General features: G+C 27.7%; 1 protein-coding gene across 1 annotated transcript; it reads left to right on the top strand.

Moving 5' to 3' along the window:
- Positions 1-1083: 1083 nt before the first annotated feature.
- Positions 1084-26276, top strand: LOC129959534 (uncharacterized). Its single transcript, XM_056072413.1, has 10 exons — positions 1084-1148; positions 4027-4140; positions 4897-4995; positions 5086-5202; positions 6779-6877; positions 6970-7092; positions 9375-9439; positions 13146-13241; positions 22781-22849; positions 26094-26276. Exons 2-10 carry the CDS (start codon positions 4033-4035, stop codon positions 26149-26151), a joined length of 834 nt encoding a protein of 277 aa, XP_055928388.1. The 5' UTR covers positions 1084-1148; positions 4027-4032; the 3' UTR covers positions 26152-26276.
- The last annotated feature ends 582 nt before the right edge of the window (positions 26277-26858 follow it).

Raw genomic sequence — 26858 nt, 5'->3', positions numbered from 1 at the left:
CGAAACAGGTTTTTAAAAAATATTTCAAGATGAACAAACCGACGAGCCAATCAACAATGCAAGACAAAAATTTAAGGTTGAATTTTACAATATAATATTAGACACTACTATTTCTTCAATTACTGAAAGATTCAATCAATTTAAAGAACATTACAATTACTTCAAGTTAGTACACTATATACCTAATTTAAAAAAACTATTGTGACAATGAAATTTTAAAACATTGTAAAGAATTAGAAAAAAAATTAAATATGATACTAAAAATGTTAATGAAAAGCGCATTGGTGGATTAAACTTCATTGAAGAAATAAAATCTTTGCGATGTTTTACCAAAGAGAATATGTCACCTATTGATGCTTTAAATTATATTTAAGAAAACAATCTTACCGATACATTCCCAAATATTGCAATAGCTTTACCGATTTTATGAACCCTGCCAGTTTCGGTGGCTACTGGAAAAAAAGTTTTTTAAAACTTAAAATTATTAGAAATTATAAAAAAAACAACATGCGATCTACCATGGCGGTGGAGAGATTATCGGGCTTGTCAATTATATCCATAGAGAGCGAAATTTTGGATAAAATAAATATAAAGAAATTGATACGAGTGTTTGTAGCTGCTAAAGCTAGGAAAATCAATATTTGAATATATTTTCTAATTTTTATATTTTGCTTAAAAAATATTTTATCGTTGTTTTGTTATTAAAATTTATGAAATAATAAAAACACTAAGACAAACGTGTTTCAATATGGTAATTTTAACGCTTTTCATTTCGAAACTCAAATTTTGAATTCTATAAAAGAGTATTTCACATATAATTTGCAATACTTTGCTAAAAACTTCGTTGCCATTCTGCTAAAAACAACCTCTTGCAAAATTTCCTTTCGAGTTTCGGATCAGGATGTCAGATCGGACTTTCGTCCTTGTACCGAAATTGAAAGATTTCGAATTCCCAGGATGAATTCGGAAAAGTTCGCCAAATGTTCGCTTCTAATTTTAATAGGCTCACCACAATAGGCAAGTAATCGCCAAAGAAAAAATTCAATTTTTGGCAACGATACCTTAATTGTAGTCTGTCTCAATCTTGTTCGTTTCTTTAAACGATTATATTTCGACAACAGAGAATAGTATTTTTCTCGATTTGAAAGGTATGAAATATATAGATATAATTTCAAATTTCTTTCGTTTATTTTTCAGACTTATTATTTGAATTCTTAATTTACAAAAAAATTAGAGGCAAAATTGTACGAACTTAACAAGCGACTTTAATCGTCGAATTGTAAGAAATGTGAGGAGTCATTAGGTAACTGCGGGTATTGCTATTTCATGTATTCAGTTAGTAATATTATTGATTGCCCCTTATTTTTATTTCCGCTTTTTTAATCTAATTTACCGTTAAAGTATTACTTGTTTATGATTTGTTTCGTAATGAATTATGTTTTCAAAACGAACAACATTGTATTCACTTCTAATAAGAAAGTTCATATTCCTATGCATATTATTTAAAAATTGACTAATAAGAATTTTTTGTTTCCTTCTCTTCAGTAATTCGGGATATTTTTTTTCTTCTTTATATTAAGATTGCTTTGCCAGGACGATCAAAATTAGTAATTAAGAGATGTCTTTCCCATACAATGTAAACAAAAGGCAAGGTATAATCTGAAGTTGTTAACTGATCAGAGATTTAATAAAATGATTTCTAATTTCATTCAGATTGGATATTGGATTATACAACTGATGCAATTTGCTCTATATCACGATTTTTTTTAAAGGAAGGAATTATCGCAAAATTTAGTATATAATTTTTCATTTGGTTAAAAAAAAAAAAAAAAAAAAAGTACAATTTACTTAATGCATATCTACAGTTATATGGGAGAGACCTTTGTTGGCATTTATTCAATTATAAGAGGGTTACTATTCAAAGCTTGTAAAATTTTAAATGCTTCATGTGTGTTTTTCTATTTTATTTATTGATTTATTTATTTCCAAATTACAAGTCTTAGCATTCTTGTTTGATAGTTTAAAGTGTAACCATTTAAATTTCTATACTTGGGATGTCATTTTGGAATCAGAAACAGATCTCAATTAAAGTGTTTTTATATAACTTTTCCGAGTTTAAATATCCATAAAAACATTCAGATATAAAAACCCTTTTACATTAATTTGTTATTTAATTTAATAAAGACAGAGAAAAATTAGCAATGTAAGCTGTGTTATTAATTTTTATTTAGCTGCATAAATGATAATATTCCATTTGGTTACCTCCTATATAGTTGTTTTATATTTTGAAAAAACTGTCTAAAAATCAAAAGGAATGATTTTGGCATACAGTTTAATTATCTGATCTAAAATGCTATAAATTTTAGCCATATTAGAGCAAAATTAAGTAAAAATTGATGTTTATGCCCATTCTTCATGTAAAAACCTTAATGAATGTATCTCACTTTTTCTTCAATAGTATATTTTTACTGATTTATCTGTGTTATGAAGAGAATATTTGCAGTAACTTTTAATGTTAATTGGATACATCGAAAGTTTTATGCAAAACATAAATGAATTTATATATGTATATCATTTTTCAATTAAAAATTTTCTGAAATAAATAATTTTAAATATGCAAGTTATATTTGTAGTTTAGAACATACCTAGGGAATACAGAACAGTATGGCAACATTCTATTTCAATAACTTTGAAAACTTTTAATAAATGAGATTTTCCATAATCCTGAGAATTGAAATTTACAGTTTTCCCAGAAAATGCAAATAACAATTTTAAGAGTGAATTAAAAATTATATACATATATATTAACACCTTAAATTCTGCACGTTTGATGTGGAAATACCCATGACATCAGTTTTATTGAATTTTTATTTAATTTTAGCTTTTAATATCTTTTTTGATAATTTTGTTTTGCGTTGTATTTGCTTACCTGATTTCACAATTATTGGAACATTGATTCATTTTATCATTTCTATTTCCAGTTCTTTAGATTGTAAAATACTTGTATCATCCCCATATAGCTTGTATTCAATAACAAACCCTTTACAATATCATCTAATAACAATGTATGGAGTCCAACAAACAGAGTGTTAATTTTCCACCATTCCATTCATAAAATATTCCCCCAATCATTGTTAAATGAGTTATTGTAAATATTTTAATAGCTCTAGGTTTCAAAGCTCTATATAAAGTGGATCTATATTCTTAGTTTACATCTGGGAGTCCTGGTGATTTTTTTATAATTCTTCCCATTGTGCAGTTCTTTCTTAAAATTGTGCCAATTTTCAAAACACTTGTCTTTTGATTGCTCTATAAAAATGGAAAAAAAGAGCAACTTCACAACTAATTTTATATTTTTTATAAACCCATTATTATAGTAAATGAGCAATGAGCATTATCATAAGCATTTTGCTTATGAAAATTTTACACATATATCATAATCAACATCAATGTAATCAATTTGATTAATCTTTAAATCAAAATTAATTGGAAAACAGTTGACAGATATGCCAAAAATTGCAATAAATAAGTGAAGAAGATTTAATTTTATGTCTAAAAAATGAATTGTACTTTCACATTGCTCGAAAAAAAAAAACTGTTTCGATGCATTATTAATATCACTCTGGCTCATTTTTGCTTTTGAAAATTTCACTTCTGCTTTATCATTTTGGCAATGATTTTTTTTTTTTTTTTTTTTTTTTTTGCAGCTATCATAAAAGCAAAAGTTAGTGATTTCGAAATTTTAAATATATGAACTTTAAAATAGAATGCTTAAAAAATATACAAAAATCTTTTTAAAAAATTGAGATGTTCATTAACAGCTAAAGTTTTTGCTCAATCTTCAATTCAGGAAAATTAAGTGAAAAAGAAAAATTGTGTTTCTTCTGTAAGATTTCATACTGTTAAGGAATGTTTTTTCACTTTATAAGAATATTAAATGTATCATGATCATTTTTGCCTGAATATAATATGTTCAATTAAATTACAATATTGAAGTGTAATCATTAATTTAAGTATTCATCTTAGATAAATATGGAAAGCAAAAAATTGGATGCCTTGTCAAAAACGACTTCACCATCTGTTTCGAAACCAGTCCAGAAACTAGTATCGAAAGGGCAATCAAGTGTTTCCTTTTCTAAGGTAATTTAAAAAAAATTTAGTATTTATTGCAACTATGTTTCCCTTCTTTTATAAAGAAAAATAATATTATAATTGGTCCAACAGAAAAAAACACTTTTTTAAATTTAAGCTTATTTGTGAAAATAAAAAAATTTACAAAATATTATAAATTATGATATCTTTTTAATATTCATTGGAGAAAAGCATGGGAAATGAGCAAAACAATGCTATATCGAAAGAGATCCAAAACACTGATTTATCCAAAGGCAATCAAAATGGGTATTTTGCACTTTTAAGGTATTTGAAATTTATATTAATAAATTTTACTATATTCTTTCTTTCTTTCTTTTTTTCTTTTTCTTATACACACACAAAAAAACAAATTGTATAATTTGGTTAAACAGAAGAGTTCAAGGGGAGAAATTAGAATTCTTCTGTAAAAATAAAACATTTCACTTAAAACATTATGTGTCCATATCATTTCAATACTCATTTCATATGAACAAGGTTACCATACAAAGGGATGCTACACTGAAAAAAAAATCCAAGAAACTGATATATCCAAAGGACAATCAGATATTGATATTTCATCTTCAAGATCATTAAAATATATTTTTAATAATTTTTACTTCAATGCTACTTTTTCTTAATAAAGAATGCTAATATTATAAACTAGTTCAATGGGAAAATTTAAATTTTTAAATTTGAGTTAATCTATAATAATGGTGCATTTCACCTGTGCTATATATAGTAAAATCACTTCAATACTTATTTCAGATAAGCAGGGAAAATGAGCAAAAAGGTGCTATACCAAAGAATATAAAAAAAACTGATTTGCCGAAGGGGCAACCAAATATGTCCGGTTCATTTTCGAAGGTAATGCACTTCAAGTCTGAATTAGACTGTAAAAATTTAAAATTTCACTTATCTATTATTGTAAAAATATAATTTTTATATTAATTACAGATCTCAAATGAGAATTTGCTTGCTTCACCAATAAGGGTCCCCAAATCTGATTCAGAGGCAATCCAAAAGAGTGATATGACCGAAATGCAACCAAATGTGGTTGCTTCGTCTTCAAAGGTAGTTAAAAAATATTTTTTTAAATTTTCAAGGAAGTTATATTTTATCGAAATGGCTGATAATATTTCATTTCTGAAGAAACTTTGAATTTTAAAATTTGAATTTGAATGAAATTAAAATAATTCATGTAAAAAGTTATCTTTAGTGAGAAAAAAATTAGTGCACATTTCAGAACAATATTTTTTTATTAAAAAAGTCAAATTAATGTATACAAAGTAGTTTACATCTAAAATTTACATATTATTGTATGTTTAAATTGCATTATCTTTTAAGGTTTTATACAGATGCAGTTATTTGTTTTTGTAGTTGGAATTTAAATTATTTTTTGAATGAAGGATCATTTACTTTTAGAGTGTGATAGGCAGTTCCTTTGATAAATAATTTTATACTCTATTCTCTTTTATAAAACATGAGAAATATTTAATATTAAATTAAATGTCAAAAATTTATTTTATTACATTAACAGTAGAAAGGTTAAAATGTGCCAATATTTTTTATGAAATATTTTAATTTCAGGCTATTGCTACTTTCTTCAGAAAGTTTGGTTAATTTTTTGAATTTCATATTTACTGTCTTACTTATACCAAGAGAAATTTTAATATACTATAATTGGCCTGAAATTGAGTGTGCAGTAGTCTAACCCTTTGCTTTTAAAATTATGAACAATTAATGTTCATGTCTTTTACAGCTTTACATTCACAGAAATAATAATTTACTTATTAAAAAATCTAATATTATAATTTAATTCAATGGGAAAGTTTAAATTTTGAAATTTTTGTTAATCTATAATAATGATACATTTCACCTATGCTATGTATATTAAAATCGTTGCAATACTATATTCAGGCTAATTCAACTTTCTTCAGAAAGTTTCGTCAATTTTAACATTTCATATTTCTTTAAGATACTGTCTTAATTTTTGCAAAAGAAATTTTAGAATATACTATGATAGTTAAGTGTGAATTGAAATTAAGTGTGCAGTAATCTAAACTTTTATTTTTTAAATTATGAACAAATAATACTGATGCTTTTTCAAAGTTAACATTTACAGAAATAATAATTTTTTTATTAAAAAACATTTCAATAGATGAAGGAAATGAAAAATGTAGAATAGTCTAAATATTATAATTTTTGCATTTTCTCTTATCAGAAAAATAAGGGTGTTCATTGTATAAATTAGTTAAGAGGCAAGAAATATACATCTATTTTATATTGTGTGACACATCCTTCTGGAAATTTCCAATTCTCATGGTAGGATTTTGTTAATGATATTTTTTAATTGGCTTTTCCAATTTTGACAACAATGTTTCAAAGTCTTTGGTATTAAGAACTTGAGAGTAAATGAACTTTGCAATGATTCAATTATTACAATCTATCGAGTTTTTCTGCATGCTTTGAGATTTTTACTGAAATGGCTGTTTTGAAATTATATCTGAAATTTCTTTTCATGTGAAATGGTTGTTACTATATATAAATGTAACGTTTTATGTACAATTCCATTAATAAAATCTTAATCTTAATATACTATGCTTATACTATTTTGTGTATAGTAAAATAATTTCAATACTTATTTCAGGTAAGGCGGGAAAATGAGAAAAGGGGTGCTATACCAAAATGTATCCAAAAAACTGATTTGCCGAAGAGACAACCAAATATAGCTGCTTCATTTTCGAAAGTAATGTTCTTTAAGTCTGAATTAGAGTGCAAAAATGAAACTTTTCACTTTATATACTATGTGTAACAATATAATTTTTATATTCATTTCAGATGAACTTGTCAAATGAGAATTTCTCTGCTTCACCAATAAGGATCCCCCAAACTGATTCAGAGGAAATCGAAAAGAGTGATTTGACAGAAGTACAACCAAATGTTGTTGCTTCGTCTTCGAAGGTAATTAAAAAATATATTTATATCTTTTCAACAAAGTTATTTTTTATCAAAACAGCTGATATTATTCTATTTCTGATGAATTTTTGAATTTTCTGACAGAAATCAAAATAATTAATGTAAAATGTTATCTTTAGTGAGAAAAAAAATTATTGCTTATTTCAGAACAATTTTTTTTTAAAGTTAAATTAATTTACAAAAAGTAGTTTACATCTAAAATTTAGTATTATTGTATACTCAAAATACATTATCTATTAAGGTTTGATATATATGCTGTTATTTGATTTTGAAGTTGGAATTTATATTATTATTTGATTTGATGAGGTATCATTTACTTTTAGGGTGTCATAGGCTGTTCCTTTGATGAATAATTTTTTCCTCTTTTCTCTTTTGTAAAACATGAGAAATATTTAATATTTAAATAGATGTCAAAAATATATTTTAAAGCTTTCACAGCAGAAAGGTTAAAATGTGCTATTATTTTTATATGAATTATTTTATTTTCAGGCTAAATCAACTTTCTTCAGAAAGTTTAATTAATTATTTTGCATTTCATATTTCTGAGTAATATTGTTTTCCTTTTAAGAAATGAAATTTTAGAATATACTATAATGGCCCTAAAATTATGTGTACAGTATTCTTACCCTTTACTTTTTAAAATCTGAACAAATAATGTTGATTTCTTTTTTAAGCTTTGCATTTACAGAAATAATAATATCTTTATTAAAACAGCATTTCATTATGTGAAAGAAATGAAGAATGCAGAATACTCTAAATAAAATAATTTTGTAATCATATCTTATCACAAAAATCAGGATGTGCATTGTATAATTTAGTTAAATGGCAAGAAATATGTATCTGTACTATATTGTGTAATACATCCTTCCAGAAAATTTTTCAATTGGTGTGGTATGATTTGCTAATGCTTCTCTGAAGTCCCTTTTTCCCTTATGAAAAAATTTTATACTTTAATATTTATATTTTTTAATTGGCTTTTCCAGTATTGACAACAAAGTTTCAAAGAATTTCGAATTAGGAAATTGAGGGTAGATGAATTTTATAATTATTTAATAACTAAAATCTATCAGGTTTTGCTGAATGCTTTTAAATTTTTCTGAAATGTTTATTTTGACATTAAAGCTGAAATTTCAGATCATGTGAAATGGTTTGTTAGAATATGTAAATGTAACATTTTATGTACAATTCCATTAATAAACACTTAATTGCAGCAGATTTTACTCATCTATAGCTTCATATGAGAATCAAAAAATGTTTATATTTGACCATGAGAATGGTGGTGTGGAGTTGCAACTCTAATCTATGTTTCTGTCTAATGTAACATGGATTATTGCTTACAGAACAATTGCATTTAAATTAGATTCCAAACATCTTGATAATTTTGAGATATGTTTTTTTTTTCCAAAAGTCAGTCTTTTCTCTTCATAAATTGGTATAATCTTGAAATTTTTTCTGCCTATATAAATATTAATGTAAATATGAGATCATTGTAGTATTATTGAAATTGGTGTTTATATTTTTTAAAAATGTTCTCGAATTATTAATTATTTCTTTTAAAGTCTGTAATATTTTTATAATTGTAAGTAATAATATTTTTTAAGAAGAATATATTTGGTTTTTTTTTAAACTAAATGATGTTGGTATCCTATAACAAAATGAAATAAGTTGTTTTCATTCTTTTTGTTGTTTCAAATTTTGGCAAAAGAAAATATTAAAAAAAAAAAAAAAAAAAAAAACAGCATCTTCCATTTTGGGAGTGAATTTCTTATGCATATATTTGTACATGAAAAATAATCTGAAAATTAATTTAAAATTAATATTATCTTTATCTGAAAATAAGTTGTGCCTTTATGCATCATATAAAGAGAAATGTAATGCATTTTTTAAATCTTTGTTAATTAATACTTCTTTTTATGTAATTTGCTTGAATGATGCATTAACAACCTATGGGAACTAATCACTCCTTTCAGCTGTATTATCTTAAAATGAGACCTCACTCCCTCTTTCCAATGTGCATTTATTTTGCTTATAATTTACCTTACCTTTAATTTTTTAAGAACAATTAATATATTTGCAGTCATTGTAATAACTTATAAAGTCATAAAAAAAGCTGAATTTTTATATTTCTGTAATTAATTAAACATTTTTTAAGTATCATGCCTACTTACATAGAACTGAAATGTAATTGTGAAGTATCTATCTTGTGTAAGTAAATACATAGGACTGGAAATATCCTTATTAATGTTTTTTTTTTCTTTTTTTCCCAGAAATCTAAATTTGCTGAAGGCGGTAGAAAGAAGGATACTTGCCAGTCTTCTGAACCTTCTACCAGGTTTTTTTCTTAAGTTATTATTAAACAAAAAAACAATATTATTCCTTTCAAGTTAAGTCTTTAGATTTCATCGGTTTCACAAAACATACATCTAGAACGTAAGGAATCATTTTAATTACAGTCAAATTATGTTGTTTGTGGTTATTAAAAATTATAAAAGAAATTTTGAAAAAATTCTTTCATTACTTTTTTATTTAAATAAGTGTCTTGCACCTAATTATCATTACTTCATTAATGTATTTTTAATACAAACAGTATTTTAAATTAATCTAGATTTTCCATATTCTCAAAATTTATGTGATATTAACCGTAGTTTATTAAACAATATGAGGAAATCGGCTGTTAAATATTGTGAGACCAGAAATATATCATGGCACCGTATTCTCTAAATCTGCCATTGAAAGTTGTAACATTGTGTTGTTTTATCGTTTTTTAGTGGCAATACTCTTGATTTCATATATCAAGAAAATTATAATCGGTGTGAAAAGTTCCTCTCAAAATCATACAATTTCTTTTAGGAAGGGAAGTTTCATTACTACAATTGGCAACTGGTATCATTATTTTACATATTTTTAATAAGAAACCATTTACAGTTTCTTTTTCATCCTTATATAATCAAATAATTAGATCTTTTTTTTCAGCACTGCTAACACTATCTACCATTTATATTATACACTAAGTGGTTAAACTTATTTTAGCTTTTGACTTTATCTTCATGTTTGTTTTCTAACATGTTTTATAATTTGCAGGGTATTCCTCTATGTTTTTTAACTCATCTACAAATTTAATTTTCTTCATTTGTACAGAGAATATACTTTTTATTGACACTATATATGGTTGGGTGTTCATGCATGCATGCATGTATGTATTATACTTTTTATTGACACTATATATATGTGTGTGTGAGTGCGTGCAGGCATGTATGTATATAATGGAAGCACATATTTTTGAGCAGTTTCCTTGCCGTATAGAGAAGGCTCTTTTGATTTTTTTAACTTTTATTTTTTTTAGCTGTTCTTCCATCCTATCAAAAATTACGACTGTTCTGTATTTTGCTACCAATGGGCCAAGTTGGTAAGCTAACATTCTAGGGTTGCTCCTTTTTTGTAACTGCGCGGGTCACGACCCGCCAGAACTCTTTAGAACTCGGAACGCGATGCTTACCGTTGGTAGCGGGGTGACTCCATATTTCTTCTCACAGAAATAAACCGCATTTTATAGAAGCAAAGTTTCATCACTTATAGCTACACCGCAATTTCTTAGTTAATTTTAATTAGTTACAACGCATTATTTAGTTCATTTAACAAATTTCAAATGTGGAGCCATCATCAACCTCCACAACAACGACATGAAGAAGGGGAATGTAATTCTTATTCTATTTCTACTCCCATTCAGGAATATTTACTTTCACAGGAGAACCATATATCCGGGATAAAAATAGAAAGAGATAGAAATTAATTGGGAGGTTGACCCTATATTTATGTCTCAAAAAGACTGCTACGTTTGAATACCTATTGTGATGGCAATTATTACAACATCATCATCATGAAGAAAAAGAAAAAATTAACTCTTACGAGAGTAGACAATGGGAAAATGTAAGTTGGGGTTTATGTGAAAAAGAAAAAAGAGAGAAAAAAAAAAGTGGGTGGAGTGCAAATAGACGGATTTTTTTAAAAAAAATATTAATTTCAATTATTATTCATGACTTAATTTTAATTTTTCAGGGGGAAAAGTTTCTTAATTTTGACACATGGACAATATCATTTGCTTTGTTTGTTAATGTATTTGGTTTCGTTATTTCATAATTTACATCTGAAAGTTTAGTTACTATTTCATATGGACCTGATAATACTGGAGAAAATTTTCTTTTATTTGGATAGTTAAATTCCTTGAACATAACAATGTCACCAGGTTTGAATGGAGCATCTATGAATTTAGCATCATATCTTATTTTATTTTTATAAAAATATTTTATAGTATTATCTTTGGCTAATTTTCTAGACTTTTCTACTGGAGGATAGAATTGATTTTGAGTTCAGGGAGGAGAATAAGGTAAAGAGCCGAATAACAAATATCCGGTAGGAAATTTTGTTACAGAAGGTAATGTTAAATTAGATTTATTGATTACTTGTTCTGAAAGTTTAGTCCAAGGAATTTTAGTTGAAGAAGAATTGACCTTACACTTTAATTTAGTTCCTACGAACTGATTAACTCTTTTAAATTTCCCATTAGTTTGTGGATGATGTGAAGAGGTTAACAGATACTTTACAGTGTAATTTCTGAGGTAATGCTTAAATTTAGATGAGGTAAAACGTCATTTCTATAAGTAAATATTATGGAAGGTACCTGAATTTGGAAAAACTGTTTAATATATTAATATTTCAGAATTTTCAGTTTTGGAAGGAATAGCCTAGAACTATCTAGTTGCATGATCAATCACTATAAGAAGAAATTTTTTAGTTGATTTGTAAAAATTAAATCAATCAACTGTTTCGAAAGAAAGTCATTCTAAAGGAAGATCTATGGCAGGTACAACCTGTAAAAGGCCAAATCTTTTTTCCTTTTCCTTGTTATGTAGTTAAAAAACATCACAAAATTGCAATTTCCTTAGTAATATGGGGCCAATATTTTTAAGGAGTAATTAGATTTATCAATTTTTGAATGCTTGGATGCCTAAATTGTTCATGAACATTTTGTAAAACAATTTTTCCTAAGAGAAAAAGGTACATTTTTTTAAACAAATTTTTCTTTTTAATTAGAAGTACATCATTGACATTTTTAAATTTAGTATTATCCAAGCTGTCTAAATTTTATAATGTTTTATCTCATCCAGTTCCAGTAAATGCACAGAATGCTGAAGATATTGAGCAGAAGGATGCCTGGATAACATATCAGCTTCAACATTAGATGGTCTCTTTAGATATTTAACTTCATAAACATACATGAATAATTTTAAAGACGAACGAAATTATCTTCCCGTTAAATTTTTAACATTTTTAAGCCGAACAAGAGCAGCATGATCAGTAGGAATTATGGATTTTTTCCTATGTAAATAATAATAAAATGTATCAAGAACATCCACTGTTGCTAAATATTCCAATTCAGTTATACAATAATTTTTTCATGAGGGTGTAAAGTTCTTGAATGATAAGATACAGGATTTAATTTACTAGAAAAGTCAGCCTGTTTTAGAACAGCTATTATAACCATCTGAGATGCATCACACACACACACACACAAAAGGGTTATATAGTTGTAACTAAGGTTTATAGTTATCAAATTATTTTTTTAATATTTCAAAAGCTTTTTTTTTATTTGACATTCTTCTGTCCACTGTCACGATGTATCATTTTTCAAAAGATTATATAAAAGCTCTTATTTTTTCGAATCAATGAACTTATTATAAATATTTACAGAACCAAGAAATCCTTGAACATATTTCGGAGGTTGTAATTTTTTTATGCTTTCAATATTATGGTTATCAGAAGATACGCATCCTTCTTTGACTTCATACCCTATCAAATGAATTTTAAGGTTGTGAGTGTATTCTGCATAATCTTTTGTTTTATTGACTTTTTTGAATTCATCTTTCCTAGACTTGGCTGTACCAAAGCTTGGTTTTCATTGTTACAATAAAAAAATATTTGTGTGTATGTTGAATGTTCTTTAATAACGTTGACATTATTTTTTCCCCGTATAATTTTAGTTTGTCGGTAGCTGAGCAAATGGAGGCTAAGAGAAGACAGGAGAAAGAAGACTATATGACTAAAAAGTGGTTAGAGGGTGATAAAAAAGGCTGGGAGTAAGTGAAGTTTATGTGTGCTTGCTTTTAGTTTTTAACGATATTAATATAATTATTTAAATTTCACAAAGCTGAAATCTTTATTTAATAATCATCTAAGTTTATTTGATTAATTGTGATATTATATTACAATTTAGTTAACTTTAATTTATGGAAACATGTTTTGTAAGCCTAATACTAACGTTTTTAAACTGTATTTGTGACTTTATTTATGCATATATAAGGTGTTAACTTTTATCTTTGGTAATAACTAATTTCTAAACCGTGAGACATATGCATAGACTTCTCGTTCCAAGATTTTTTAGGTAAGAGAAAGAGTTATTATGTATGCTGTTTTCATTGAAGTTTGACTTATAAAATATTTGCTTAAAATAAATGTGATTCGTATTTAAATTCATTCATTTAAAGGAGTACCTATCATCTTTGGAAAAAGTGAAGTAGTTGTGCCAAATTTGTTATGAGCGTCATTGCAATTTTTATATTTGTTAAAAAGTATTTATAAACATGAAATAGTTTGTTCTTTAAAAAATAATAGAAAAAAAAATTGTGTTTATTCATTAAATTTCATTTAAAATCTGGTTATACTTATCCATCTGAAAAATTTCATTAAAAAAATATCTTTACCTTAGTGTTTGCTCGAAATATTTTTTTTTTCGGATGAAAAATAGAGATGAAACTTCGCAATAAATTCTTCTGACTTTTTCTGCTATGCTATTGGTGTAAAAGCTTTTCATGCTATGATTATTCAATCTTGTTTAATGTCACCTCAACCTGTAGTTTCTCTTACGTAAACTTTATCTTTTAGAAATTTAAATATATTTTATATACAATTTTTGCAATCAAGCGATTGCGGGGATTTTTCTCAGAGAACTCGATATCCAAGAAAAAAATATTTTTTCTAACAGAATTGGTTCCAATTGTATAATTTCCATTTCTTTTGTGTGTTAGTGTTCCCTCATGCTGCAACCATGCCTTTTGGTGAATCTCTTATCACACAGATTTGTTTAGAAAATCAGATGACGGGCAGGATAAAATATGCCTTTTTTTTAGTAGAAAAATTATCATCGAAGAAGAAGGTTCATAGATGTATTCCATCATATCCTGTACCAAACATTGACAAACAGCACTTTATATGTATTTAGTCGTATATTATGAGAATTTTCAAAACAAGTTAATGTAATTTTTTTAAACGTATTTTGGATTTTTACCTTGCTTGTTTAAGATAAAGCTGCAAAATTCAAAGTTTTTTTTTTTTTTTTTTTTTTTTTTTTTTTTTTTTTGTACATCTGCCAACGATAGCTTTTGTACAAGTCTTCAGAGAATATGGATACATCTTATACTGTTTAAAAGTTTTCACACATGAGATTACTTTGTTGATTTTTTGTGCACTACTTTTAAAATAAGTTACAGCGCAGTGCAGAACATTTTGAACCACTATGCTCGGAGTTTAAACTGTGAAATGTCTCAGTGGAAAACAATTTTTATACTGACAGTTTGTCTATAGCATTTATTATCATTGGCAACAATATTTGCTGATGAATATCTTTCGCTTGGAAATTTTAATTCTCTTTGCTGTACAGTTTCTTGTCTTATCTAATTGCATTGCGAGTAAAGCAGCATAATTTTACAAAACCGATTGCTTCTGTATATATTCTTCATTCACAATTTCCAAAAAAAAAAACAAAAAAACAAAAGAGGATTGAAATCAGGAATGTTATTGAAATTCGTTGGCCAGATTTATTTCTTCACAATCAAAATTCATACTTATTTCATACATTGACCTCAAAAAGAATTCATTGTATAATAGAATTTGCATGCAGATATTTCATATTGTTCAAATACACACATGCCTATATAAGCTGTTTATAACATATAATGTGGATTTAATTTTTTTTTCTTCTTATGTTTGTGTTTCATGCCTAAAGGTGTCCATTTAATGAATTTAGTAACGCAGGTACGGCCGTCAACAACAAGACACTTTCGTCGCCATTTTATTTATCAGCATATCGTCGCAATTTTGATTGAAATGAAGCGAGGGAACAGGTTCATTCAAACCGTCAAACTTCGTATCCGAGGCAATTAGGAGTGTTAATTAACTTACATCGAAATTTTTCAATTTATTTATTTTCTTTTGGTGAATCTATTCTGGCTTATAAGACTAACCTCCAAATATAGTTTTAGAGAAGTCTAACGAAATTTTCAAGAATTATATTAATTTTAAAAAATAGGCAAAAATGTTAAATAAATAATTTTGATGAACTTTCGATCATATCTTGGTAACTGTTCATATTTCCCACATATTTCTACATTCTCTGAAAGAAAATTTCTTGTTTAAAGGAGTTATGAATTAATTGGGTCAATAATAAAAATGTAATAACATTTTATGAATTTTTAAATATGCACGATCAATAAAGTAAGCTGTAACATTTTCACGAGAATAAAACTGATATGCTAAAATGTCAGAAATAAAAAAAAAAAACTGTGCATAAATCTCTAATATATATATCTACAGTTAAACAAACTTTAGCAGTTATGTGGCCATATATATTAGGGTGGAACGAAAATGACCTTAAAAGGTTTCTTTTTTAGATTTTAGTTTGGTAATAATGCGGAAAAGTTACCTTGAATTTCAATAACAAATTTTTATTATTATTTTTGCAATATTTCATTATCTTGAAGAGTCGCAAAAAACTTGAAATTTGTAAAAAAAAAATTGAAAAAATGGGAATTTTTAAAAAGGTTATTTGAAAATATTTCTTAATTTTACTTTGGTAATAATGCGGAAAAATTGCTTTTTAGGTTGAAAAACAATATTTAAAAATTTGGTTGAAATATTGTATTATTTTGACGTGTCTCAAATAACTTGAAATTTGTAAAAAAATTGAAAAAATGGAATTTATGTAAAAGGTTCTTTTAAAATTTTTCTTCGACTTTAGTTTTGGCAATAGTGGTAAAAAATTAGCTTTTAGGTTCAAAATGAATTTTTTAAAAAATTTTGGTTGCAATACAACAATATTACAATTGCAATACAACAATATTACAATTGCAATACAACAGGTACCTAAAAGAGCTTAAAGTTTGTAAAAAGTTTGAAAAGTTATAAATTTTGATAAAATATTTTTATGAATTTTTCGTTCGTATAATGTTACAAAAGATGATTTTAAATATATATATGTAATCATTACAATTGGAGAAAATTATTAATTACAAAATAAAATAATAAAAAAAATTTATGTCCTATTTTGCGTTTCTTACTTCTGTATCCTTGATGACTTCAAATATTGCAGCTGCAAAATGTTTGTTTCTACTTCACTGCTACATTAAACAGTTTTTTTTTAATTAAACTTTAGCAAATTCACAAATGAGTCAGTTTTTGCTCTTATGTGTCTTTCTCTTGTGATTGAACAACAGACATTTTGAGCCAATTCGGCCACCAGTCTCACAACTCTTTCCACTGCTTGCATGTCTCAAGGAAGCCGGGGAAAGTCGATAAACGAGTGCCCTATACTATTTCATTCTGCTTCAGATGTCTTCTGTATAAAGTTTTAACTTAATATTAAACCGCACAGGAACTTGACAGTTTTGTCGCTTCTTGTCTATTTGATAAATCCGGTTGATCTTGTCATCGGACGCAGACAAATCTCCGCCTTAACTCAATAACAACTGCTCTGGCGACGACTCAATTCCGTGCCAGTGCAGTAATAAAATTGTTTTTATACTTTTATTCATATGACAATGCCTGATGAAAGCTTTTTATTTCATTATCGAGGCACGCAAACATCCTTAAAAAATTTCAAAAAGTGTGTTTTTATGAAACTTTAACGTCCTTGCTGCACTTCAAGATGTACTCCAATATTTTTTTATGATTTTTATTTATCTTATCTATACCAAAAGGCAACTTTTCCACGCTATTACAAGTTAAAAATCAAAAATTGTTTTTTTCATTCCACACTAATATAGTGTGTGTGTGTGTGTATATATATATATATATATATATATATATATATATATAAACGAGTGAAATCAAAGCTTTCCTCCTTTCTCTTGCATACATAATGAATCCTTTCTCTTTGAACATTTGGATTTTTGTTTTGACAAAATGACTCACTTTTCATCGCTTTCTTTTCACACCCTGATGCTTTCGTTTCATTATTATGTACTTTAGAATTACTTACTTCATATAATGATTTACCACTAGATGAATAAAATAAATCACATTTGCGACCTAACTGAGTTGGCGAAAGCCGTGTATTTTCTTCGCAGATATCTAGGTGTTCTTTCGTTCTGAAATCCAATGTTTCATGCAATTTATCCGTAAAAATTAGATCTTATAATTTTTTAAAATCTTTTTTCATTTCTGTTACTTGACAGTAATATTCAATTGATGTAGTTAATTGCAATGCAATATATACATGTGATTCATTTGATTCATAATCCGACAATTCTTCCTCAGTTACATACGTTAAAACGTTGTTAGCTTTAATCTCTAGTAAATTAATTAATATCTCGGCTTGTAAGCCTTTGGGAACTGGCATTCCTTTTGTAGCATAATTTATGCTCTCTCTAAGAAAGTAAAAACAAATGCAATGCCTCGGCATTCTTAGGAACCGAAATTGTTAGTCTTCTAATTATTTTTATTACATTTTCAAAACAGAAAAGCGTGTTTGTTCGCTCACCAGGCAATGATTGTATTTCCAATTTTTCTAGCTCAGTCTCCTTCTCGAGTCGGGCCAATTTCATTTATTTTTCTATCCAACTTAGATTGTTCATTAATTGCTATAGTCGTCCGATCCTCAACGATCGATTTGACTACGCCACGGACAAATTCTTGATCCATTTTGAATACATCAGAATTTTCTATTAATTTTTTAAGTTCCATAATTTTAGAATTTTTTGTCACATTTTCACTATTCACAATTATTATTAAATCACACTTATTTAAATTGTTTAAAATACTCATTTTCCGAAATAAGACAGGCAGAATAAATGTAAAACGGAAATACCCCAGTATTACCTTTTGGAATTTGCTGTTCACTGGCTCCGGACCCCCATCGTTGTAAGTGTGATTGGTTTTAATGCATCAGTCCACTTGGATTAGTTTAGTCGTTTTATTTCTTGATTAACAAAGGTGATTATGATGATTTTTACAAGTGAGAATGCAATGATGGAGAAGGAATATATATTACATGAATATGGACAGTTGATGCGGAGTGCTCTCTCGTGGAGTTAATTTACCACACATATAGGCATACATATAATTTTATCTCTGAACCATCAGCAGTTGTATCATGAATGATATAACAATAATTTAGAAGTTTGAAATATTTAATATGGAAAGGAAGGGATAGAAATATTTTTTCGTGTTAAAAGATCAGCCGGAAAATTGGAATTCTACCGGAATTTCTGACGAAAATTGAAACATTATGCCTTTTTTTTATATAGAAATATTTAAATAGAATTTTACTTCTTATTTGCGTACCGTTCAACATCATTTGAACTGTTTAATCCATCCTTAGATGTTCGAAAATGTTTAATATCACCACTCCTCCTTTCAAAGCTATCAAGACTATCGAGAAATGCAGTGATATTTTAATCCATCTCTTCTTTGCTCTCTTTAGCAGTCTATCCTTTTCTTTTAAAGGCTAAAATTCATCAAAAAGACGTTTTCGCTTTATCTACATTTCCACAATTATTTTTACTCCTAATTCGCGCATTTTTTTCTAAGACGTCCCGCGGTATGTTTAACACAGAATTAATGTTAATTCAGGGGGATTGTAATAATTACTCAACAGTTGTAAAAAAATAATACTCTGTCACAACAGTGTATCGATCAATTGGAAGGAGATCAACTGAGAACTCACCAGTTATACCGTAGGACCGTTTGGGCAAAACTTGTCGTCTGCTGTGTTGGATTTATAATGAACATTTGAATACAAAATTTTCATTAAAAATATGATAACTTTTGGACAGAAAACGGCAAAAATATAAACTGTTAGGTGATGAAATGCAATAACGGAATTTAATTCCCCAAATATGAAAGGTATTAACTCTTTAACATCCAAGCACTTTTCAAGCGGCACTCCCTTTAACATCCAGACTTTCTTGTCTCTGGAAGACATGGACTCTTCCAAGCTGAGGGGCAATTATCCGTCGCACTCCGGGGCAATAAATCTGTCGACGCTCTGCCTTGAATAATTGCCGTGCGGTTTTCGACGACGAGAATCATTTTCCATCAGCTTAAGAGTTTTATTTATATTTTTTAGTGTGGAGCATTTCGCTCTCGTGTTTGTGGGGTATTTTTTTTTTTTTTTTTACAAAAAATATGAAATTTATTTTATAATTGAGAAAATAGGGGGTTTTTGCAAGTTTTATGTTAGGCTTCCAAACCATTTAAGTAAAAACTGGCTTTACTAGCAATTTCAAAACATCTTTTCATCTTATTTTCATTAGGCTTTTACATTTCTTTTTTTGCCAAAATAAATAATATGTCATATATTAGCATGTTTTTTTTTTTTCTTTACATAGTAATGTAGAACATACATTGTGCATATATCAATGCAATTAGTACATTTGTTTACATAGTATAGATGTCAATGCAATTCATTGATAGACAAGATAATGTTTTAAATCTTCATTTAATACCAAAATAAAAACATTCGTTGGATAAAAGAAAATGTTACTGCACTTTTTGAAAGACGTTTCGAAAATAATACGCTCTTTCAACACTTAACTAAGATTTTTGTTTTTTTAATTACCTTTAGCATTCTTTTTTTTTTTTTTTTTTTTTTTTTTTTAGTATAAACGGTTATCTTCACTGAAATTTTAAATGTAAAATATTATTTTGCATTTTCGATAGTGATACTAAGAGAAAAGTTTTAGAACTTTAATTAAATTTTTAAAGAAGTTTTCGCATTTTGTTTCCAAAACCTTATGCATTCTTGCTTTTACATTGAATAATCGAAAAAGAATGTGGAGTAAATATACATTTCAAAAATATCTTTATTTTGCCACACTTTTTTAATAATCTTTTAAAATATAACTTTTAAAATTTTTGTCTAACCAAAGGAATATATTACGTCAAACTTTATATATCTCATCTAACGAAACAATTCGATAGATGAGATAACATATTTTTTAAACTTTATTTAATACTGAAATACAAAAATTTATGAAATAAAATTCGGGGAAAAAATTACTCAGCGGAATATATTTTGAAAATACATTCCTTCAGTTTTCAGCCTGAACATTTTACTAAAACATTCATCACTATTACATTCTTCATTAACTAAACAAGAAGATTTAGCACATTTATTATTACATTCATCATAAATATTACGGTTTTAGTATAAACTGTCATGCTGAAAATCTGCTTTTAAAATGTTATGTGAAATTTTCTTTATTATTAAGTCATGATAAAATTTTGAAAGAAAGTTTCATATTAAATTTCCACAAATTTACGCATGAGGGAATCATTTGCAAATTTTTGATAATAAGTAAATTATATATCATTTTTTGACTCCTCATCTCCATCTCTCTCGTTTATTTCATCCTCATTAATTTCATCTCCTGCTTCTTTGTTTAGAATAAACGGGAGCTAAGCTAAAGCATCATTTTTTGGCAAACCATCATCTTCGCTGATAGATCACAGTCACTTTCATCAGAAGCAAGTAAAATTGCTTTAATTTCTTCTTCAATGTGTTCACGATTTCTTTTACTCACAATGAAAAAATAAGAAGCGTTTCAATACAAAAATTACTCTGATAATCCGAAAACCCGATTCCCAGCACCTAAAATAAAGAGTAGAAATTCACAATTGAAGAGAAATTTTCAGAGTGGCATTTGAAAAAGGAACTCAGTATTTAAATAACTTATCTCACTCTATGAAGGGGGCAATAAAGAATACACCCATTCTTTTCTTTTCTTTTATTGTTATTTTGAAAGCGGAAGTTTGTACTTGGCCTCAGAAATTCCATAGTCCTTTGATGACAGAATAAGACGCTTGGAGTGTAAAACGACTTCCGTCTACAGTAACAAGAGTCGCTACACATTTTGTGAGAAAACTGCGATGTGAATAGGCTGCAGTGACAATGCAATAGTTTGTCTTTATATCATTACAATAGTCTTGATACTGAATAAATGATGCTTATTCTGATGCTTATCCGAAAAATAAACACCTTGTATGTATCCTTATATATCATTCATCATTAACAGAGCACTTCAGTGGTAAAAAAATGGCCATAAAAATCTTTCCAATTTTGAGCTAACAACGCATGAAAATAGAAACTAAAACTCTTTCAAAATAACAAAATGTACGCAAACAACCTATTTATTGAATCCTCCTCAACCCCTACCGCCCTAAGGCACAGGGGAAACTATTGTGAAAAAGCCGCGATTGTCGAAGATAACGGGGACCACCTGGAATGTTTAGTAGAGTAGCAGCTTTTAATACCCATCTCCCCTAAAACTGCTAGCAGCCGCCCCAAACCGACCCACTTGGATGTCATAAGGTAAATTCTTAAACCGCCCGGCTGGCATCGAGAGGGTTAATTTTACCAATTGAAAAAGAGCATAAACTTTATTTTCAATAGTATAATAATTTGTTTACATTGCATTGAGTAATGCGAATGCAAATTACTGCAATATCGTCAGGCACCATTCTAAAAAAAATTAATAGGAAAAAGAAATACGTCATCAATACCGGGCACCTGGCTTGAACCGGTGCCCCTGGATCTAGAATCTTATTTTTAAAGTGATCCTGTGTTTTTAGTCTCTTTCTATTAATGCTAATCAATTCACATCCTAGAATTGTTTGTGTTGTTTATGCAGTGAGTTGGAAAGTTTAAATTATAAGAATCAGATTTCCAGAAAGACATCTCATATTTATCTCAATTATGAAAAAAAGTTTGAATAATTTGTATTTACTCAAGGAGGTGTTATTCTACTTATTTGCTATGTTAGTATTAAAAAAAAGGGTAAATGTTTGAAGTATTTAGAATCTTTATTATTTGTTTGATGAGCTTTTGGTGATGACTGAGAGAGAGAACAACAAAAAACTTTGTTGTGGGAGTTAAATTCTACTTGTATTTTTTGATTCATATTATTTACTACAAAAAATAAACGTAAATCTTCTTCATAATACTTGAAAATTATCATTCTTATACATGGCTCCTCTTTATTTCTTATCTTCTTGTGTGATTTACAAGCCTGTTACATCGTTTAAAATGCTTTCATGTTCATAAACTAAACAGCAACACGTATTTCCTGAAACTTATAATTATGTGAGCACTTTTCTTCCATTTACAATTTAGTTATGTGTACAGAAATTAGCATTTTATGTTTTGACTTAATTTTGGGAAAGCAGAGTATGTTTTGAAAAAAATTTATTGTAAATAAATATGAGACCTATAGCCAAGACATGCCTATTTTTATTGATTGAAATTTATATTCTAACATTTCATTCAGATAAAAATTATTTTGCTGTGCTTGAGTGTTTCTTAATCTGATATAGAAAGTTTTAAAATTAACTTTTCTATTTTTAGGTTCTTAGGTAAAGGTTCCAGTGATATTGAATTTCCAATCGAACCTCCACCCGACTATGAAGGGCATGAGTAAGTGATTTAATTATCAAAAGTTCAAAAAATGTTTTTAAAAAAAATCTTTTTTTGCAAGATTTGATACTGACTATATTTGGCTCTTCTAGAAATTAATTGTTCTGGTGAGTTTACTTGAGAAAATTTTCAAAATAGTTACAATTCTCAGTCAATTAAGTCTCAATATCAGAACCGTCGGAAATGCGCAGTACCTGTCATACCGTTAGTCTACTTTATGTATTTTGGTGTAGATGGAATCCGCCGCATGACATCCATAGACACATTGCCCAGCAATAAAGATGATTTGTGTTTGCCTACAACACTTGCCTTTCAGCACAACTACATATGCGGCTACTGCCGCAAAATTTCCGTTGGCAGGTATTTCTCTATCTCAGCTATGGTCTTGTTTTATCTTTCTGTGACTTCTATCTGTTTCAGCATCTGAGAAGGTGTCTGGTTAGACTGCATTTTCCTAGGAAGTCCAAGTGGCTGTCAGACGGTGTCTTCCCTTTCAGTTCGTTTATTTCTTCGTATTTCACGCCTTAACACTCAAGGAATCTTATTTTCTTGCAGAAAGTAATATAATTTTATATATTTTAAGAATTAAAATTATTTTCAGATTTGTTTTGAAAAATTTAATTTTTTTTGCTGAGTAAGAGATTAAGAGAAACGTTTAAAAATTGAATTGGAAAATTGAGGCTCATTTCGTGACATTAATAGCTTTTTTAAACTCGTCCATCTTATTATAGCTTTTATTTTCTTTATTTCTTTTTATTTTCTCTATATTTTTTTCTGAATTACTAAAATTTGCCACTGTCGCTTTACAAAGGGAATGCACGAGTTGGAGAATTGAGTTCGGTGTCAGATTTAGTATACCTATAGAATGTTCAATCCCTAAAATATAAAGCGCAATAGCCTAAAAATTTCCTGAAAATACCTTCGAACTTTTTGCATAGCTTGTATACTAGTAATTTCTTCCCATTTCTCCCTTTACCAAATCAGAGGCATAGTTGGGCAAGACTACCATTACGTAAGCGAAAGGTCAGAGATCGTACATGCCTCTTTTTCATTTCTCTCCTAATTTTTCAGAATTATACAAATTCAGTCAACAACTTATAGATAGATTTAATTAATATGTTTTTCATAGTTTTATGCAAAAGTAAGTGTTTTCTCTCTTTATGCTTGAATTATTATTTAATTGTTAAATGAAAACTAATTATGGATGTAAGTTATTGGTTAAAAATAATTTAAATTGGCGAGCAATTATATTTTATAATTATCACCATTTAAGTTGTGTTTATTATTATTATTCTTTAAAAATGAAATTATACTTAAGTATTCCAAAATTATCATCAAGCACTAGATGAATAAATATTTTTTTTGCGTAAAAAATGAGTGACATATTAATTAAAACTTTATGCACATGTTCATTAACATTACATTGCATTAATTCATATTATTAAACAATTTTGTTATATTTTTTAAAAAATCATTTTATTGTTTTTCTTTTATATTTGCATAAAAATGAGTAACATATTAAAAGAACAATCTCTAAATTATTAATATAATTGAAATAATTGTGATTTTTTAAAAAAAATCCATTTACATTTGTAATTACTTTTCTATTTAAAAATTTATCGTTCAAATATTAACTGAATAAATATAAATTTTTCAATTAAAAACGAAAAACATAATAATTAAAAGTATATGTAAGTTGTTAATTAAATTTGAATAATTTAAAAATAATTGAACTGGAAAAAATGGAAAAGAGACACACCGAGGACGGACTCAAACCTGTTACGTACGAATTGATCGCCTTGATAACCGAGCCTTTGGGTTGTTTGACGCGGAAGCAAGTGAATCGGATAGAAGCCTGTAGAATACAGGCAGTTCTACAGTTCCTGAACAAGAGAATTTTTTATGTATGTATTTAGAAATATTTTATAGTTTTTTAGTGCTTCCCAATGTGAAAAAAAAAAAAAAAAAATGGAAATTTTATGTTATTTATCAGTTGAACCCCAGTATTTAAAGAATGGATAAGAATGCAGTTTTTTCCTTTTTCAGGAACTAGATAATATAAGCTATCTGCAACTTTTAAAGCAAATCATTTGATAAATCTCTCAACTGGAAGATTTTTATTAAGGGGATTCTGATAGTTTTTGTTTTAAGTTTTCGGGTTCTTTTTGTTTAAATCTCGAGAAATGTCAATGGATATAATTGAAGATGTCTCTAGTTTGGACTCACAGGACTTTGTTTCCGAATTGACGAATCTATAATGACTGAATACTTCTTGATATATGGATAAAACATCCTCCAAATTGAAAACACAGAAGGAATGCTATTACAGGAAGTTCTTACTGCAGTTATCAGTGTATTAAGTTTAATTAGAAAAGACGACTGGTACAATCTCTTTATTGAAGTCTAATTGAAAGTGTTGTTTCCTTCATGAGAGATTGTTGTACCTTTTCATGATGTGTCGTAACCTTTGTTTCCTTGTACTAGCGTGTCTTTTAAATAGATATAAGGTATGAAATACCAGAACGAGTCAAAAAAATCATAGGCAATCGCCGTGTCAATTTGAAACCCTAATAATCTTCGTTTCCTCTAAATAAGCAATATTGCACTGCGAAGGAACTAAATATCAAAGAAAAAACTTGGTACAGTTTCACATTTAATATTCTGTAGCTCAATTTTGCAAAATAATAAAAAACTCAGAGTTTGCGCGAAATTATAAGTCCAGTTTATAGTATGCATACACAAGTGTTAAAAAAAGTCTATCAGACAAAACGTAATGCTTGTATTACTTAGTTCTTAGAGTTGAAATTAGATAAATAGATTTATTCACCACAGTAAATATTTCTTTAAACAACAACAAGCTAAATTAGGTACTTCGTGAATGATCTTTGAACTAAGCACACCAACTTTCAACTTTTCTTTCCAGTTGCCTGCCCAGATTGAAGTGTTTAAAGGTATAATTGATCAAAAGAGGAACTCTCTCCCCTAGCAATATGCATGTGTGTGGGCTTTATACATTTAATAGCTTTCATTATTGATGAACATTCAAAATGATAGATTTTATGAAATTATCAAATTTTGAATTTAATCTGTATTTCTTTAATTGCGATTCATATAGTAAGAATATTTAAGTTTCAAATTATGAAACATCAGCCTCGATTACGCGATACTTATTCAAATGTATCTATATTATTTGATTAAAAATACTCTTTATATAATATGTGACACTTTCTTTATTTCTTTTTAGAGTTTTGGGTGTAAAACTTGATCGCCTGGAAGCATGGGCTGAAAAGTTTTTCAAATAGAAGGAAAAAATGGAAATGTTGAAGCCTTTATGATTAAGAAATTTGAGCTTTTATAACTGACCAGTGATTTGGGGATTCTTTACTCTTCCTTATTTAGTAAAAAAATGATTTTTTTTTGTATGCACATGACCAGTGATTTGGGGATTCTTTACTCTTCCTTACTTAGTAAAAAAATGATTTTTTTTTTGTATGCACATGAATTCTGATATGACATTAATTCTAATTCTTTCCGTTATGATGAAAATGTTTATGAATTTTCATTTCAATATTTTGAATTCATTTTTATTCTTCATTTTAAACTGTATGTGTTTGCATTATAATTAAATGTGTTTCCTGGCATTTTAATGTAATGCTTTTCACAAATATAGAGTTTCGAAAACAAGAAATTTTAATATTCCTCAAATAGGTTATAATAATATGCTATAGGTGTTTCAATTTCATTAAAAACATTGAATCACAATGAGTCATTTTAAAATTTACATTATATTTTTATTTACACTTTTATTAAGCATAATTTTATGAACAATCTAAATTTAAAAACCAGTGGAAGTAATTAGATCTTGTGGCAATGTAGTTATATACTTTGAAAACGTGAAAATGCACGGCATCTGTTTATGCAATCTGCTATTTTTATACATTAAAAAAATTGATGCTTGTGATATTTACAATCTGCCTTGTATTGCAGTTCCTATTTAAACTAGTCTATG

Source organism: Argiope bruennichi, chromosome X1 (assembly GCF_947563725.1).
Source record: "Argiope bruennichi chromosome X1, qqArgBrue1.1, whole genome shotgun sequence".
Taxonomy (NCBI): domain Eukaryota; kingdom Metazoa; phylum Arthropoda; class Arachnida; order Araneae; family Araneidae; genus Argiope; species Argiope bruennichi.
This window is presented reverse-complemented; position numbering and strand designations above follow the sequence as displayed.

What these genes read in the sequence shown, in the direction of transcription:
- LOC129959534 (XM_056072413.1), top strand. Translation starts at nt 4,033, where the DNA reads ATGGAAAGCAAAAAATTGGATGCCTTGTCAAAAACGACTTCACCATCT. An exon ending in TTGTTGCTTCGTCTTCGAAG is followed by an intron (nt 7,093 to 9,374) that starts GTAATTAAAAAA and finishes TTTTTTTCCCAG; the next exon opens with AAATCTAAATTTGCTGAAGG. An exon ending in TCTTCTGAACCTTCTACCAG is followed by an intron (nt 9,440 to 13,145) that starts GTTTTTTTCTTA and finishes GTATAATTTTAG; the next exon opens with TTTGTCGGTAGCTGAGCAAA.